At 42.5% G+C, this 19,600-nt stretch overlaps 1 protein-coding gene across 4 annotated transcripts in view; it reads left to right on the forward strand.

Moving 5' to 3' along the window:
- Nucleotides 1-19,369, forward strand: part of ctif (CBP80/20-dependent translation initiation factor) — a 64,396-nt gene extending 45,027 nt beyond the window's left edge. For all 4 annotated transcript variants that reach the window (XM_023285606.3, XM_023285607.3, XM_035955218.2 and 1 more), the window contains 5 exons: nt 3,507-4,074; nt 5,700-5,999; nt 9,260-9,415; nt 15,077-15,130; nt 16,316-19,369. In XM_023285606.3, coding sequence (XP_023141374.2) covers nt 3,507-4,074; nt 5,700-5,999; nt 9,260-9,415; nt 15,077-15,130; nt 16,316-16,537 — 1,300 coding nt within the window. In that variant the 3' untranslated portion in view covers nt 16,538-19,369. The remainder of the gene's footprint in view (nt 1-3,506; nt 4,075-5,699; nt 6,000-9,259; nt 9,416-15,076; nt 15,131-16,315) is intronic.
- The last annotated feature ends 231 nt before the right edge of the window (nt 19,370-19,600 follow it).

A 19,600-nucleotide genomic window follows, 5' to 3' on the forward strand; every position in this document is an offset into this window, starting at 1 on the left:
CCCAACCTCCCTAAGAGAGTGGAACAGAGCGGCCAGGCGAAACATAAACCACATGAACACAGAAAAAAGACTATAAATGAATTTGGACATTTCTCTACTTCTTCTTTGAGACACACTTCCCGAGCTTCACTCTCTTCATTTCTGAGAATTTGTTAAGACATGCTTAATTGCACATAATTGGCAATTTGGTGACATTTTGAGCTTGTAGGGACTGGTGGGTAGTTTTCATTATTTTCTGACATTTTGTAGATTTTATTCATCAAGAAAAAAAGAAATATTAATTTCACTTACCACCAATCTCCTGGTTGCTTCATCAGTTAGTCATTTGGGGGCAAAACACCAGAGACCCATGAAAAACAGCCATTTTAATTTCTATGTCCAGATCTGAAGTGAAGTCATCAAATCTCGGGTTTTGTCCAGAATAAATTAAATTTAATCGTAGCCAAATGAAGAAAAACAGCAAATCAGTTTCTCATGTCAGAGAACCTGAAACCATCAACAGTTCACAAGAACACTGAAATCTAATTTTTCTACAAAATACAACATAAAATGATTTAACTGTACAGCAGGGTCAGCCATCCTTCTTGCTATTCTTCACTCACTGTTTTTCATGAATGTAAATATTTTTGATCACCACTATATTTGGACCAGTCCACTGTTTCTCCATCCAGGATAAATGTTTGCCGCTGGCCACAGCACCAGGTTTTGAATTGCTGATCCTGTCAGAGATGTGGGCAACAATTCGACGCCCAAAACCAGGCTACTGTCTATCACAACAGTCCAAAATCTTCCACTGGTGTTCTTAGTTTGAGATCTGATGGCTGAGAATTACACAGTAATTGTTTAAAATAATTTCCATACATATCAAAACCATAGAGTCCCATCACATGCTCTGGATAAGACATGCTGTACGACGTCACTTCTACTTCTTTAATCATCTGCTGTGACCACAATGATCCAGACCTTGCCAAAATGGAATACAATTTCCTTTTCATTTATCTGGGTTTTTAGTTTAATTTGTTATCCACATTGGATATATTCTGAAAATTTTATAAGAGGTAAATCTTTACAAAGTAGTGTTCTTTACAGGAAAACCACAGTAAACGTAATATATACGCGTTTCTATACTGTGTTCACTCACTGTGTAAAGCACATTAATCAGCCACCATGTTAAAACCACTGGTAAGTGAAGTGAATAACATTGATTTTATCATTACATTGGCATCGGTCAAGGGGTTGGATATATTAGGCAGCAAGGGAACAGTCACGGCTTGAAGTTTATGTGTTGGAAGCAGAAAAAAAGGGGCAAGTGTAAGAATCTGAGCCACGCTGACATGGTCACACAGCTGGGGCAGATCATTTCAGAAACAGCAGGTTTTGTGGGGTGTTCCTGGTACGCAGTGGTTGGTACCTACCAAAAGTGTTCCGAGGATGGACAGCTGGTGTTATTGTAGCACAAACCGCTGAAAATGATAGAAAGGTGTTGGAAGACAGTGCATCACAGCTTGCTGACCACTGTCTACTGTTGAGAGTGCCTGCAATGTGCACATGAGAGGCAAAACTGAACTGTGTAGCGATGGATGAAGTGTTGTTTTATTTTACATCATGTGGACAGCCTGTGCAAAGGCAGTGTGAGGCTCAGGGCAAAGTTCTGCTGCGAAACCTTGGGTCTTTGACTTCTTGTGGGTGTTGCACTGATACATGCCACTTACCTAAACATTATTGCCAAACAGCTACACCCCTTTATGGGAACACTATTCCCTGAAAGCAGTAGCCTCTTTTAGGAGGATAGCACATCCTGCCACACTGCAGAAACCGTTCAGGAATGGTTTAAGGAACATGCCAGAAACTTTGAGGTCTCCATATTCCCCAAATCTAAATCCCGTCGAGCAAAAGGATTCCTTCATCAGCCACATATTACTCTGAAACAGCGTCTGGAAAACAGTAACGGATAATGATTTAAGATTTAGGGCGTAGTGGGCAATAAAGTGATAAAACAGTGAAAGATTGTCAAAGCAGAGAAGAACAACAGACAGAACTGCCAAAGAAAACTGTTCAATCAGGATCTGCTGCTAATGTCTTAGTGTTTGACACCACAGGAAACTTTCCGAGGTCTTGTGGAGTCCTTGCCCCAACAGGTCAGAGCCGTTTTCGCAGCAATATTAGACAGATAATTTTAACATTGTGGCTGATCGGTGTATATAGACTTTTTCTAAGTGCAAAGAACATTTCCAAGGATGTTTTTGAATTAATCTATATGGGGTGGAGTGAATGTTTTTTTTCCATGTAGCTTCAATGTCAGGTTAATTCAATCCTTAAAAAAAAAAAAAAGTTTGAAAATGAACCTATTAAAGGTATGCTAAATAATAATAAAAAAAAGACTTAAAGGAGGAGATTTTGTGAGGAATGAAAAAGCCCACACTGAAATCTTGGCATTGAGAAACCCTTGAGGAAAGTTACCTTTCTGTGCTCATCAATCCAGCCTCCTACAAGGCTTACACAGCCTGACGGGGTCACATATTTGGCTTTTGTCAACATCTTCTTTGTAATTTCTGTTTATTCAAGAAACCTTGCCCATGTTATTCTAAAAAAATGGAAGTCTTAAAAGCTTGAATTAGACTTCAAGGAGCTCCAGTGCAGTTTAACTACTTGAACTTACAAAGAGACCCACTGTACTGTCACTGTGTATGCATGTAAACACAACTTTTGTTATATTGAAAAGCACTGTTGTCCATATATCGTCCATATAGCATACACAAAATATGTTTGTGTATGCTATATGTTGTGTAAATGTCAGAATTTCATGCTTTTTTTTGCTGAAAAGAAATTACATTCTTTTCTGTCATATATATGTAATGTTACAATGTCAGATGTTCATATTAAAAATGGTCCAAATCAGAAGTAATGAGTTTAAGGTATGTCTGGCTGCTAAAACATGCTGATTAACAGTCGAGTCCAGCTATGGACTTTCCGGATGTATTCAAACTGTTCAACTAACTGATCTTTATTTGCTTGCACATTCAATATTGTTGAAATCGGCTTATATTTATTTTTTCCACAGCCTGTCAAAACACTTGTGTGTGTAGAGTTGAGTGCATCTGAACAAAGGTGAGTTAGCTGCTGCTAGTTGAGTTTGTGCAAGTTCACAGGCTGAGGCAGATGATAGGTTGCCTCCTCGGTGCCAGAGTCACTAATCCCCTGGACCATATGTCAGCGGCTTGTCGAGCCCAGAGCCAGTGCACCAAAACGACACAGCGATGCAGGACAGGAAAACACAGACACACTGTGCATCCACATGTAAGCAGGGGCTGGACTTTAGATTCTGTAGTTCGTAGTTCATAGATGATAACATAGTCTGTTGATCTGGTTTTTCACTTGTCACAGTAACATTTACAGGACTACCGCTGTGAGATGAGGAGTAAGGAGCACAGATAAGTTGAAGGTACAGGTCAGGTGCTCCTGAATCATAGTGAAACTGGTAACTGAAATCTGCTCTCTCGTTCCAGGAGACAGCAGCGGCCTCAGGGAGGAGGAGGAGGCGGCGGAGGAGGTAAAAACCAGCCTCAGCAGGTACTACAACAGTCACCGCAGCAGCAGAGGGCTCAAACCCAGCAACAGTCTCCAGAACTGGGAGATAACAGAAACAATAGTGCTGGTCGGCCGCCTCGCCAGTACCAAGGAGGACATGGGCAGCGCCAAGGAGGACCCCCACACCACGGATACAGCCAGAACCGGCGTTGGCACCACAATCAGAAAGGTCAGGGACATGGACAGACAAACACTTCAGGTGATAAAGGAGTACCCCCAAGAACAACCAAAGACAAAGAGACTGAGAATGTAAAACTGGGTGATGAGCAGATCAGACCACCTCAAGACTGGAGCAGTAAGAATCCCAATGAATCACCCAAATCTGACTCAGTCCCCAGTACAAATGTTTTCCCAGACCTGACAATTAACAAGGAGTCTCCCAACCCGCCGCGAAGTGGAAAGGCAAGCGAGGGCCAGTCGGAGCAGCCCAAAATCAGCCTGCTGCAGTCGTCAAAGGAAAGGCTGAGGAGGAGACTAAAGGACAAGGTACCGAAAAGCTGCTTAGTACCTGTCAGTCAGTATTAAGGCAACCGGGATTGATGCGTATGTGTACACACACACCACCATTTGGTCTTATAATTACTTCCACTGCATTCACAAACAGACATTAACCGTCGTTAATATACACACAGACAGACACACTTTTTCCCACACTACCATGGTTGAATCATTTGCCTACTTATTTATTCAGCATTCAGGCTGACACACACCCAGACTGGCAGGGAGGCGAGTACATGTTCTCACTAAGGAGGTGAAGAAACTAAAGCGGCATTAGCCTAACAGTTTTTGATGCTTTCCACTGCGCACTAAACTGATGAGTCGACCAACTCTGTTACTGCTCTCCGCTTCCTCTTTCTACAGCTAACTCATTACCACCAGGAGGGGATTGATTTGACAGCACAGGACTTCCAAACAGGGAGCGAGGCAGGAATTAATAAACATATCCTTAGTGATGCCAGTTTATCAATGAATCCAGACTAGGAGCCAATCTTTGCTTGATTTGAGCAGATCGACTAATGTCTTATATTGCTGTGCCCTAATTTTTTCATACCTTGCAGAGTTAGTGAAGGGTATTCAGCTCAACTTTCAGCGTATATAACTACGGAATCCATGTAAATTTGGTTGTTTCATCTGTTCAATCTTTTTTGTTATATCTAACTAATTACAAAACTTTAGCATATTGATTACATCCCACAACACTGGCTTAGCGTCATGTGCTGTCCACATATTTTGTCTGAGCACTACATGTAAATATGAAGCAAAGTGTCATTTGTTTTGCACATTTAAGCACAGTCATTGGAAACCATTAGTTCCTGAGCACCAGGAAGTGCATTGAAAGATAAGAAAGTAGCTAACATAATTTGACAAAAACAGTTCAGAGTGCAAGTAAACTCATTAGCAAGTGAACAGAGGACTAAATAGTTAAAAGGCCACTTTTTCATGGCATAAATGCATATTTGACCAAAACTTAGTAAACAGTGGCAATTTACTTAAGTATTATACTATATAATATTGTAGTAAATTAATGAAGTAAAATTGCATTTAATTCACTACAAATGTATGCACTTTAATGTCTTTTTTTTTTTTTTTAAGCGACTTTCCCAAGGAATAAAAAGTAGCACTAAATCCATGACATTTACACTTTATAAAATTTGAAACCAAGTCTGACAAACTGACATAATTTATTTCTCCTTATAAACACTCAGTTTATGGTACTGTTTGCTTAAACTAAACATCTTGTATCATCAGCAGCAGAGTCCAACCCAATAAATCAGTTGACCAAGATCATCAGCCAGTATCGGTCTGCTCGGATATATCAGTATCAGGGTCTCCATTGTTTACAATACTCTCAGCACTGTCTGCAGCACATGTAGCAGTGTATGTGTCACAGCTGAGCAGACAGTGGTGGTGAGTCAAGCTCTGTCTTCATAGTAAGTTGCTAACAAGTTTGGGAAACAGGTTGCTGTAAAGTGCATTGACAATAACCCTAGAATTGCCCTTTACCAATATATCTGTTACATACTAGAACCCTAAAATTGGTATCATCTCCAAAAATCCAATATCGGCCAGTCACCTGCCACTCATGTGCCTCATCCCATGTCTCACCTCAGGAGGAGGCGCGTGTGGAGAACTCGGGCTCCGGATCACAGAGCATGGACCGGCTGGTGGACCTTCTCAACAGCATGAGGAGCAACAGCAGCGGGGTGGAGCAGCAGCTGGCCTCCTTCATGGAGGAGGCGCAGTGCTCGGCTCGGAACGAGGAAACCCTGGCTCAGGTGGTCAGCACCATCTACTCCAAGGCCGTGTCCGACAGGAGCTTCGCAGCAACGGCCGCCAAGCTCTGCGACAAGATGGCCCTGTTCATGGTGGAGGGGACCAAGTTCAGATCGCTGCTGCTCAACATGCTGCAGGTGAGAACGCTAAAAAAATCTGTTAATTCTCGCAGCAGCATCTTCAAACTTTACTGAGCTTTTCTTCAGTATTTCCTTCCATCTCATTCATTCTTGCACTTGCCTTGCATGTTTGTACTCATCACCAAAGTCCTCGCTGACTGACTTGCAAAAGGCGTTCTACTTGAACTTAAGTAAAAAAAATCAGAGTAATCCTATAGTACAGTTTTGTTGCTGTTGAGACTGGCTTGATAATAAGCTGACAGAGCATTTATTCTGTGGTTGAAAACTGTATCTGTGTTCCAAATATTTTTTTGAATTCATTTTGTCGGCTCCACTAAAGCTTAATATTGACTCTCTCGTTACACCTGTAAAGGTCTTTCACAGCTGATTTACGTTGAAGTCACAATTAGTCCTGAAACACGTAGGCTCTTAGCAAAAAACTATACAGTAACAGTTTTAACATTAATCTGTTTAGGTCATTTATAAAGCAAAAAGACTGACTATTCTGTTATTGCTTATGTTTTTTTTGATACATTATCCTTGGAATGAGACTGTTAGACACATCAGTCAATTTGAAGATGTCACCTTGGGCCCTGGGAGATTGAGATTTCCACTCTATAAAATTTTATTGACTAAATAGTTAATTGATTAACAAAATCAACTGACTTCTTTAATCCTTTGGATCATTTGCATTTTGGGGGGATTTTTTTTGTTCCTGCACATATGAGGAAACTCAAGAATGTCTTTTGTACAGCACAATAAAGTCATCATGCCATAAATCATTCAAAGAAAAAACAACAGTTTATATTTAACTTTTACTTTTTGGGTTGGATTATTTGTGTAACAAAATTTTTTAAAAGCTGGAATTAGTTTTACAACTGCCCACAGATGTTACTAATATTAAAAAATGTTAGCGCTACACACTGTAGATATTTTACTACTTCCATTGTTGTTTCCATCCTTGTCTCCTGTCTGCTGTCCTGACTATATAAACCTGCAGTTTACCTTAGTTCCTAAAATGTGATTTTTGGCCACAGCTGAGTCACTAGTGGCTTTGTGGTTTCGCCCAGAGGAGCAGGATCTTTTGTTTTTTTTACATAATCTGGTTATTGCAAAATTGAAAATGAGACATTAAGAAATAACGGATTTGGATTAAAAAAAAAATCACAACCTTAAGCCTAGATGGGCTTCATTTTCCCAGCAAAACCAAAAGTCACATGACAAGTTTGAGTAAAGCTCTGATAAATGGTGTCATTTTGCCCATTTAGAAAAAAACTACTATCACATACAGGCCCACACCCTATGTACCTGCCCTAATATCCACACTTGCTAAAGCAGTAGATGTCATTTAGCAAACTATTTTATAAATTCTATGGTTTTACACAGTTCTCTCTGTAATTTCAGCAGCTGCATTCAAGCTTGGTTTATAAGAACTTTCAGGTGGAAGCCAACTGTGTGTGAGACGCTGTAAATGTCAACGGGCAAAGCAGCTAATCTAAACACCCAGGGGAGAGAGAGACCCGTTCCCCCTTCACCCTCCATCCCTTCACTTAACTGCACAGTTCCAGTCTTGCACCCGTGATGAAAACGTCCTCTCAGCCGTTACTTATTTCACTGCCTCTCACTCCCGTCCTCTCCCCCTTCACCTCCCTCATGAGCTCTCTATTCTCGTGCTCCCCCGTCTTATCGCCTCCCCTCACCCAGAACGACACGGGCCAGTGCCTCGCTGCTTCTCCCTGTACAGTTTCCATATCCCCCTCTCACTGTAACCACGCTCCTCCCTTTCCCCCTTCGCTCCTTCACTCCATCCCAGGAGTCAGACAGCCTCACCAGAGCAGCAGGGAGTCCAGAAGCAGGCAAACAAAGACAAAAGTACATGCACGTTGTCATCAGATGACATTCGAGGTCTAAATGTTAACCCACCTGCTGCCTCGCTGTGCTTCCTTCCTTCCTTTCCTTCCCCTCACTTTTACCTCTGTTGTCTTCTCCTGCAGTTGCTCTTTTCTACCAGACTCCTAGAATTATCTTTTATCTCCTCCCTTGTGTTTTTGTGTTTTCCCACTTAAACACCTCTTTCTTTAGATGTTGAGATCTTTATCCCAGACCCAGCAGCTGTGAATCCCGCCTTGATCCTTTTAGCCCCTTCTCCACTTCATATTCACTCCCTCTTTATCACAGCTGTGTGGTCCCTTCTCTTCTTTTATTTCTCACTTTAGTATCCACTTCCCAGCCAGCTCAGGCCCCCTCCTTGTCTTTGACATTTTGGCTTTCTTGCTTTGAAACATTCTAAATGTTATAAGTGGGCTCATGAAGGTCTTCATTAACGATGTTGCTTCCAGACCCCTGGATCTCAATATGGGGGCAATTAGTGTGTGACTGCTCTGCTTATTAAAGGTGAGGCATCAGGGTTTGTTGTTGCTACACTTAAACATAGCCAGTCTTTCACCTGCGAGAGACGCTCTTTTCTTTAACACGACGAGAAAAATGAATGTTGTTGACACCATCTTTATCCTTGTATTTTTCTTCAACAATTAGCCGCTTGCTGCTCAAGTGTCTACATCTTTGGAGATGTGCGGTGGTTTTGAGCATGTTTGTTTATGACAGGGAAGTGAGTTTTCGGTCAGACATTTTCAAGGCTGCACAACCTGTGTATGTCTGTGTACACGCAAGTGTTCAGTGTAGATGTACAAATCTGTGAGAATATAAACCACTCATGTTTCCACTTCACTTCAGTCCTAACCTGCTGTACACTCGGGGAACAATGTGAGAAGCGGAGCGAGGCGCTCTGACTGTTAATAAAGTTTCAGGTTAACCTGCTGAATAACATCTTTACAAGTGCACATTAAGCATTAACCTATATTAACCCCAACACTTTTACAGCACTGACACAGTTCAGTACCCTTCACTTTCACACCAAATTAACATACTCTCCCCTACTTCTGGCTGATAAAAGAAATTCATGAATTTGTTTAATGTGTTTTCCAACTGCGTTTTGGCTTCAAGTACCTTCGGGCGCATGGTTAATATGTGTGCCACCTACAAAAACTCCCATCAGAGAGTAAGCAAAGTGTTAATGGTGATTAATGGTTCTGCCAGGAAAGATAGTTTACCACCACTGCTTACGAATTTATGAAACACTTAAATATCCACCTACCCACTGCCTACTTCCAACTTGTATTACACATTTACTAAAGCTGACTGTAATGTTTCAGTGTATTTCCAGACTAATAATTATGCATGTGTTGTATTTTTTTTTCCTCTTATCTCCACCTCCACAGAGGGACTTTTCCCGTCGTGAGGAGCTCCAGCAGTCAGATGTGGAGCGGTGGTTAGGTTTCATCACGTTTTTGTGTGAGGTGTTCAGCACCATGAGGAGCAGCTCTGGAGAGCCGTTCAGGGTGCTGGTGTGTCCCATCTACACATGCTTACGAGAGGTCTGTATCCAGTTATTATTTGTCAATAAGCATGTCAATAGCCAATCGATCAACACCGTCCACATATTCCAGTAAGAGGAAAACGTCCGGCTGCGTCTGCATGTCTGTTGTGTTCAGTTCGATATGTGCAATAAGCCGGAGTTTCTTGTTTTTGGCCAGACCTCGTCTAGACTCGAGACACCACAGCGGGGTTTGGTTAGTGGTGCAAAGAGTCTGGAAACCAGCAGTTCCAGGAAAATGGGTGACCCCAGGTTCATTTCTCATCAGCTGGTCATGCTCTCTTACACACACTCCCTCAGTCGCCATGGAAACCATAGAGGGCAGCCACAGCAGACGCACCATGATACAGAAGTGGTTAACAACAGATGGAATATTGAAAGGGGAAGTGAGTCGGGGGGAGGGAGGTGAGAGGAAGCGCAGGAGACTGTGGTCAGGTTGACGGTTAACACAGAGGAAGTTTACTCATGGCATGACAGGTAGCAAAGAAAAGAAAGAAGACAAGGAATAAAAGAAATCCGGGAGTGAAAATTGCTTTTAATACGTAGCTTGAGCGAGAGGAAGCAATGATGGCAGGTGTTGAGGCACGTGCCAGCAAGTTTTACCAGCCGTGTCCACACCTCTGTCAGTCTGGCACTTATCACACACCCAGCGTCTCGTTAACAAACACAACAATCGCACACACAGCTAATGTCATCCACACCCTGTCTGAGGGTATGCCCAGGGCATTATCTCGGCTTGTTAAAAGGTTCGGCAGCATGTACAAGGGTGTGGAGTAACAAGTCCGAAATATACACAAACACACCTCCGTATTCCAGCATCAGCAGTCCCATATGTAGCCGACTGACTGTGCATGTGAACGTCAAAATATTTATAGGATTTTACGTGTGCAGTTGCGAGCCCATGTGCTCATTTGACAGTCTCTATTTCCCAGAGCCATTGTTCCTGACTTTGATCTGTCTGCTGTTTTGACTATCCTCTTGTTACATTGTCAGATTCCAGCTACAAGCTATGTGCCATAATGTGCACGCTGCTCCGTGTCGGGGTGTGTGTGTGTGTGTGTGTGTGTGTGTGCGTGCGTGCGTGCGTGCGTGCGTGCGTGCGTGCGTGCGTGCGTGCGTGCGTGCGTGCGTGCGTGCGTGCGTGCGTGCGTGTGTGTTTGCATTTGCATATGCAAGCATATGTGCCTGCACTTGTGTGTACGCAGCGGCTGTCTTCTATAGATGTAGCCTGCAGAACAGGATTAGGTAACAACTGAGGTGTCAGCAAGTGTGTTTTGGTATAAATGACAGCTGTATGTTTAGACAGGGCAGGATAATTAGCAGTGATCTCATCCATTCATGCCTGACATGCGCTTAGAGTTGCAGTCTTCTAATGGAAGAGCTTTCCCACACAACCCACTATATTTTTTTAATGTTACAAATAACATACATAATATTCAGCTAAGTTTGCATTGAGGCACACCTTACAGTGAATTATAACGTAGTCTGTTACACAATGTGGTCACTGGCCAACATTTTTTTTTTTTTTGTCATGTGCATGTCTTCAAACATTTCTGTATTTACACACTTAATTTCCATTCATGTTTGTGACTCAAAATCCAGTACTTTCTCTCCTCTATAGCTCTGTTTTGGGTCTCCACCAATTAAGAAATGTGTGACTCTTACTTAGTTGCAAAATGCTCCATTAAGTTCACAGAATAGTTACCAACTTTAGCCGTTTTTCCTCTTTCAGTGCCTGAAACGTCCTTCAAGCAACTAAAAGGTTCCTTCGGAGTGTTGTTTATCTGCGATTCAATCAATGAATTAAAAAAAAAAAAAGTCTGGTATATGAAAAATGACAGCTGTTTTTCCTCATAATTTTTGCATGTCATGCACAGGTCCAGATTTTTTTTTTAAATAATGGTGAAGGAAATAAAATGCAGTCAGTACTTGACCAATCAGAAATGTTCAGTGTTGCAAGGTCCAACCCCTAAAGTTTCTGTACTTTTGAAAAATACTTTCCTCTAAGTAGGGACTTTATGGGGGGTAAAATAGTTCCCTGGGAACTTTATTTAGATCCTGGTCCCTGCGGGGGAAACCCTGTGAGTTCCTCCAGAGGTTCCTAGCCCCCAGGGAAAGCTCCTACAGTAGAAAAACAGCTTTTGTCTGCTGTTTGATGTTGAGCAGGTAGTTTACAGTGGGTTTATCACGGTTCTTTAGCTGCCTGCTGCAGCTGAAAAAACAATGCTAAGAGAGTAAACTGAAACAGTGAAGTTGCTGCTAGGCAGTACAGGTACTTGGAACAATCTGCAGATTTAAATAAATTTGATAATGGACAACTGTGTGCATGCAGAAGGGCACTTTTAAAAGATAGTTTTGTCCAAAATGTCGAAAGATGAAAATTTCCCTGTTTTTAATTGCTCCTGTTTCAGCATGTTACCGTGGTTACATAGGTTCAGTATTTACCCAGACCCCAGTGAAAATCGTAGTATCCTATACCAAGTTGCACGGGGTAAATACATTTTTTTAAAAAAGGAGATTCTTTTTATCATACCTTACCAAAAAATAAAAGATAAGGGAACTAATGAGTCCCATCCAATCTAAAAGTTCTGGTCAATCTGAGGGCAGGTGGCAGGTAACTTGAAGCAACATGTAACACGTATCTTTTATTGAAGCAAATGACTTGCATGTGGCCCACAGAAGCCGTCATCAGGATATTGGTTTGCAGTTGCACACTCCAGAAAGCATGCACATACTGTACGCTGTGCCTAGTGGTGACATCAGGAGCTATTTATATGGTGCCTTGGTATCCCTCTTAAAAGTCAGCATGGGCCATCACAGTCAAGTATATTTCAGATCTTGTTTTGTTTACAGGCCTTTTTGTTTAGTAGTTAGTAAAGTACAGATCTGATGCAACACAAGTGTAGTAATGTTATGTACTGTAGCTACAGGAAGAGCTGGTCCTGTACGTGCTGTTGCTATGCAACTACTGGAAACACAGTTAAAGGTGAATTTTGACTTTGAGTACACTGTGTCATTCGTGCCGTGATGATTCTTGCGTTCCTCTCGGGGCAGGTTCATACTTCTTTTTTTTTGCCGTCAAAGATAAGATGACAGGTTTCACCATAGGCTAACAGATGTGTTTGAGAAATGAGGTCAAACACATAAAGCCTTGAAAGAAAATTTACATGAATGAGGATGTGTCTCATGTTGAGTTCCCTGAGTCACTGGAGGTGTTGTCGTTGGATGCATTCCTTTCATTTGGCTCTACGAGAGGATCACAGCTGTCCTAGTTTTTGTTGCTTTTTATGTTCCTGATCAAATGTCTTTTGAATGAAAATACTGTAAATGGAAATCACACAGAATCCCGAGGTTACCCAGTGCTGCGAGATTTCTTCTATTGATGATGTAACGAAGCAGACATCTGACTGTGTTCAGCTTTAGCAGGAGAGATGGCACGTTGAGCATTCTCACAGAAACCATTTTTTCTGCAGCTGTTCCTTTTCTACTTAAAAACAAAGGTAATGTGGAGAGATGGAATGCAAGTTATGGTGCAGCAGCTACAGAGGAGAGCTAATGCAGTGGAGAGACAGAGAAGAAAAAGCTGTTGCAGTGGAGAGGAGAGCTGATGATAGATGAGTATAGATTAGACCATTTTAAATGTATTGAGTAAAACTTCACCCTCGGCTCCCCAGAGAACTCATTATGAGCTAATCCTGCTTGTCACATAGTTCTTCTACTCTGGAAACGACGGGACTTGAGTTCCCACATCAAACAGCCACATTGTCACCACGCCCGTCTAAGCATACTGAGGGACTGACGTCTGTGCAACTGCTGGCCCTGAATGATAGGTGGAATACCATTAAGCTTACAGTGTGGAAATAAGAGGCCAGCATACTGAACGTTGATCGCAGCATCAGATGGAGGTGATTCTTGGTTCATTTTCACTTGCGAAGACATTTTTACGACAGTGTTTTTATCAAAGCAGGCTTTAAACATGCTTTAGTTTGTCTTCTTTGTGCTCAAGTGAAAAAAATATTTTGCTTCTGTGTATACAGCAGGTAGGCTCCATCAACTGGCTGGAGACGAAGCAGAAGCACCTCCATATCATGCCAACAAAAATGCTTTTGTGATTCTTTAGTTTAATTGTTTTGATTATTGTTTTCGCTAACTCTGGCGTAGCAAAAGCAAGTTGTAAACAACCTTAGCCGTATTTGTAAATCGTTGTCAAGCAAAATTGAAGTAAACTGTAGAAAAGGAATAATAATAATAAAAAAGACTATTTCGCTTTGTTTTCATTGACTACTTTGGAGTATGTAAATTAAGCTGCATAGTGTCGTCAGAAGGTGGTAGTATAGGCGACGATATGTTCTCATGCGATTCCTCAAAATGCACACGAATGTATGTAATGGCATGACTATTGACAAATGAACACTTTTTAAGCTAATACAGTGAAAATATTAGCAAACAGTTGTCTGTTTTCACATTATTACTGAAAGAAACATTAGCATACATTTGGAGTCAGTTTGGTGAATATAAGTCAAATATTCACTCTCTTTTAACTCTGTTTTTGGTCTCTACCTACCTACTCCTGAGAACACTATCTGAATTTAGCAGCTAAATGCCCCACTGTGTTCACCAGTTAGTTGGTAATTGTGTCTGTCTGCTGTTTGGAGCTTAACTGGTAGTGGACAATGGGTTTTATAGCTTTCTGATACAGATTCAACTGAAAACAGCATTATGACAGCAGTACAAGTGACCCAACAGCATTAAGTTGTGAACCGACGCTCTAAGTAACGCAGAAGGGAGCTGCAGATTCACATGACAACTGCCTGTTGGTTTGCTATTTTTATACACTATTATAAAAAATGCAGATTTAAGACATTCCTATTACTGATCCTTCTCCTAAACACAGAGATTTCCTGTGTATTCATTGAAACTTCTCATATTTTTGTACCCTATACTTCATTTTCCTCATTTTGAAAACACATCCAGCTTCCTCCCAGTTACTTCCTTCCCTCCTTCAAGTTAATCAAAGCAGCACTTTGTGAACAGTTTGTGAGGAGTAAAGCAGTCTTGGAGCTACAAAAACAGTATCTAACCAAACTCCTTTTGGCTGTAATCTGACACTAGATGCTCAGAGTTTAGGCTCTGTGTTGTTCTGCCTCTCTTTGTCACCATTCCTCCCTGCATTGTTTGAAAGTGCCAGTTGTATGCCCATCTGTGCATGGGGCCAGTGTGGGGGACAGCCAGCTAGCATGTTTACCAGCTCCACTGTTTGTCTTTGGCTACACTGTGTGTTTACAGTGTGTATGTACATTGTGCATAAAGCAGGCCTTGATGTGTGATGTTTACTAGCTTGCCAGGCTGAAAGCTTGCTCTGTTGTCTTCCAAGATTTAATATGTTAATGCTGAAAATATTTACTATCAGGATTAGGTCTCTCTATTGCCTTTTCTTGTGAACTGATTAAGACGCACAAACACTTGCATTTGCCTAATCTGTCCATGTTGTTTAAATCCACACACATATATTTATATATCTTCTGGCCTGCTGGGTTTTGCTCACTCACTAGGCTTGACTTCTTGATGTTGCTGCATTTGGATTTCTCTTGTTTCATGCTGTTTTGAGCAGCACTTTGGTGTCTCAGTATAGTCATGTAGTGTCTGTTTTTGTCCTGTGTAGTTGCTCGAGTCATCAGACGTAAAGGAAGATGCAGTCCTCTGTTGCTCCATGGAGGTACGGAACACACACACACACACACACACACACACACACACAGGCCTTACACACCAACTCTTAACCCTCAAAAAGCCCTTTAAGGATTGTCTAAAATTTCTTCACTCTGCAAGATTGTCCTCAAAAGTCAAATTAGACCCCGTAAACATAGACAAGTACAGAGGGCGATCAAAAAGTTCTGATTCTCCTCCTGTTGTGTACAAATGATGTGCAGCATAGTGCAGCAGGTACAAGCCGTGACTCATGAGTCAGGATTCTGCATGAAGGTGAGCGATCAACATTGGGATCTGTGACGTGTTTGTGAACAGTTGCCAATGTGCCTTTGCAATTTCATAATGTACCTGCTGAAGCAGCGCTAAATCGAAGTCTGTGAGACTCTTGTGTAAAATTGGAATGACCCAACATGCAGCTTTCAAGACCGGAAGAAGGTGCGTCAGGTCAGGAGCGCACAAAGCTCATCGTCTTCTTCAACATTCACAGGGTTGTGCACAATGAATTCATCCCCAGGGTCAAAACTGAAACCACTGCAGAAGTGACTTAAGCCTGCATTCTTTCTGATGGCCAGCAGGGGGAGACTATTGGGCTGTTCCCCAGGAGTGTTTATCTTGAATTATCGCCTTTCTGTGCGAATAATTTTAAACATTTTTTTTCTGCCCTAAACTAAACAGAAATCTGCCACGAATAACAATCATTTTGCCAACTTTATTAGAGATCTTTATCAAGGGATAGTGGCTAGCTGACCCCCAACTCTTTACACTAGAGCGTGCAAAGCTAGCCTCACCCACTGAACTACAATGGCCACATGAATGGGAATTACACTAAGTTGAAATAAACCAGAATTGCCCTTTTAGTAGCACAAAACAAGACTACACATAAAAGAACAGAAAGAGTAAAGGCAGGTAAGCTGTGATTGGTTAACACTTCCCAGATGCTCACAAGCGCAATCTCTGCAATCTGGATGACTTACTGGCAGGCTCACACACACACACACACACACACACACACACACACACACACACACACACACACACACACACAAAGCTTTATTGCCTGAGGGTGTGTGAAGCTCTGCTGTCTGACTACATCCACAATAACAAGGTGCCAGACACTCTGTCTTGCTTTCAGTAAGAGACACACACTTTCCCTGACCTCCTCCCCGCTTGTGTCTCCTTTTCTCTCCACCAGTTGCAGAGCGCTGGGCGTCTCCTGGAGGAGCAGCTCCCCGAGATGATGACGGAGCTCTTAGCGGCTGTCAGGGACAAGATGCTTTGTCCGGCCGAATCTCAGCTGACTCGCTCTCTGCTCATGGAGGTCATCGAGCTGCATGCACACCGCTGGAGCCCCCTGGAGGCCCTCACCACCCAATACTACAACCGTACCATCCAAAAGCTCACCACCACTGCCTAGGTTCCAGGAGTAGAGAAGACAAGCCCCCCCCCCCCCCCCCGGATGCCCCAAGAAGATGTTTTCTACTTTTTAATTACGATACCATCACCCTCTTGCCTAAAATTAAAGAATGGGTAATGAGCTTAACTGTAAATTCCACAATTACTCCAAGATAGGTGACCACTGCCGCAAACAAACCGCACACGAGCCACCAAACAGGTATCAAGGCTTCAACACTACATGTGGCGCATTTGACACACGTTTGAGAAAACAGTAGGAGATACGTGGCCGGTAGGGGCATGCTTGGCCACACAGAGTCTCGCCTGGCTGTGGCTAGTGGGGGATAAAGGAGGCATCAGACAAGAGAGGGGTCATGCAGGGGAGAGGAGGAGAGGGCAGCAGCCTGTCCGTGGGGAATAGAGAGATCTGTACCCAAAGATGAATAGAGAAGGGCAGGGGTGGCTGGGTGGGTGGGGGTCAGGGTGGTCTGTGTCAGTCTCTTCATTGTGTTCATTTGCCAAACCACCCTCCCCTCTTTCTGTCTCTTTCTCCTCCCTCCCCCCTTCTGTCTCTCCGTCAGCCCCTGGGGTCTGTGTGGCTGATAAAAGAGGAGGAGGAGGAGGAGGAGGAGGAGGAGGAGGAGGAGGAGGAGGAGGAGGCAGAGGCAGGGAGTAGACACGGTGCTGTCTGTCTGGGCCGTCTGCCCCGCCGGGCCAGGGACCAGGTCAAAGGGCCTCGCTGTGGAGCTCCCCAGCTCCCACAGCTCCTCCCCGCCTTTGTCTCCCCAACTACACCCCCCACAGCAGGAAGCCTTTTTGAGGGGATGAGACAGCGGGCCTGCTGGGCCGGGCTGGGCTGAGGATAAGGATCAGGCTGGCTAGAGTAGGGTGGCAGATGGCTGCTTGAGCCCCTGTGAGACGACACACTCCTAACACACCCCGTTGGCACCCCAGCTCCAAGCTCCCCGAGCTCAGGCCAGTGTTTCCAATACAAGCAGGAGAAATACTGCAGTGGTGGGGGGGCAGCATTAGAAAATTAAAGCAGACACTGCTGTCTGGTAATTCTTTTGTTTTTGTCTTGCAGGGGAATGTCTCTTCTCCTCCGTTAAGCCGTGCATGTCTATGCTTTGTTAACCACATCATTGATATTATTATATATTTTTTAAATCATTTATTGTTTTTATTATTGATGTTTCATTTTGAAGTCTCGTTTTTATGGTAACACGTATGTATGAGATATTATAGTGGTAGGCCTTATTGCACAGATTTGATTAGTTTTGCACTGTTTTGAGGCGATTTGCTTTAAAAATTCAAAAAGAAAAATAGGAAAAATTTGAATTTGACTCAGTGCTTGTGGATTAATATTAAATCTTAGTAGTGAGAGTAATGGGTTGAGCATAGTGAGGGAGTTTAGGATGTTTTAAAGGACTAGTGGCCTTGTCAATTATCCTTTTTTTTATAGAAGCTCTCTTGTTTCAGGGCCTGCAAGGCCAGTGGCTACAGAGAGCATGCTGAGGACTAAACGGTTGGACTTTATCACATTGTTCTGTTGCTGAAGGAAAAAAACAAAACAAATTGAAACAGCAAAGAAGTGATGTGACAACATAAAAAAAGCATGGCACACTGAGAAACAGAAGCGAAATGCTTCTTTACTGTTTTCTCCTATTTAAGCCATTCTTTGCAGTGGACATTTTGCAAGTGTTTAATATCGACTGTATCTGATCATGCTTTGTTTTTGAGGAAAATGACAACTATTAACCTGTGTATTTGAAGATGACAATGATGAAAAGACAAAAATCTTATTGTTTGACCTCATATTAGCTAGTCATATGTGACCCTTATTCCAGCTAACGTGTGTACTATGATATTGACGTACCAAGCCAATCATGTACCATTTGTAAATGGGCTCTATATATAGTCTGCATACAGTATATTTACAAGTATTTAAAAACACTGAAATAGAGGGGAATAGTGCAACAGAGATGTTACACATAGGAAGACTGTGGTCGCATGGCTAGAAGTTGGACTTCCCATGCATTTCTATAAGGAACTAGCTCTTTGCTTGGGAGCAGTCACACACACATACATGCATACATACATGCACATATGCACATGCATACATATACTTAGTTCCCCACTGAATCTCTGTGGGCAGTTGTAAGTGTTTTTATATTATTTTCTGTGTCTTGCATCAAGAATTTTAAGATCTTGTGTGGTAGTAACACACCCCAGAAGATTAGTTAGATGAGATGGTGATTTAAAGCTCAAACATGTTTTTGGAGGTGCAACCTAATCATCTGTATGTGTGTCTGCTTAAGAAGTGGTTATTGTTTTTATGTCTTTTGTTGTCCTTACTTCATTTCTAGGTTTCTATTTAAATTATATTTAGCTCATTTCTATATAAATGATTTTTTTCTTCTGGTGGGTTTTCAAGACATCTGAAACAGTGATACCTAGCTTGCTGGCAAGTGTGTAAGTGTGGTATTTACTTTGTGAAAAGAAAAAAAAAAGCCCATCGGTCAATGTCCATTATGCAAAGAGCGGCTCACTCACAGCAGATCGGGGCAGGTGGGGATTGCCCCCTTCGTCTGTGGCTTTGGAGCCTCCCCGCCCCGCGTGCCCTTAGACCCCTCTGCTCGGGTCACATGACTCACTCGACGATTGAATGAGATGCACCTTCATTTGCATAGTGTCATGAATATTGAAAAAATACGAGGCGCCGGTCGGTGCGCAGACGAGCTTTAGATTGGCAATAGTGGGTCATCTGTGAGTTCTTGTTTGTTTTGTTTTTCTAAGCAACTGAAAAATAAACTAACAGGAAAGTTTAAAAAAAAAAAAGACGTGACGGAACAAACTGTGGTGTCTTTTCTGTCTGCTCGCTTATCAGCACAGTCACACGGAAGTCAGCGTGGTGTCATAAAGGCATTCAGACAACACAAAAGAAACACAAAGGCGCACACACGGTCGCCTCTGCCTTTACCAGATAGACTGCGTAACTAATCGTGGCGCTGCAGTGGGTCATTATACTAACAATCCATACATGCGCACACTGGAACTCCTCATTTACATGCCTTCGCCTTTACAT

The sequence above is a fragment of the Amphiprion ocellaris genome, chromosome 17 (genome assembly GCF_022539595.1).
Source record: "Amphiprion ocellaris isolate individual 3 ecotype Okinawa chromosome 17, ASM2253959v1, whole genome shotgun sequence".
Taxonomy (NCBI): domain Eukaryota; kingdom Metazoa; phylum Chordata; class Actinopteri; family Pomacentridae; genus Amphiprion; species Amphiprion ocellaris.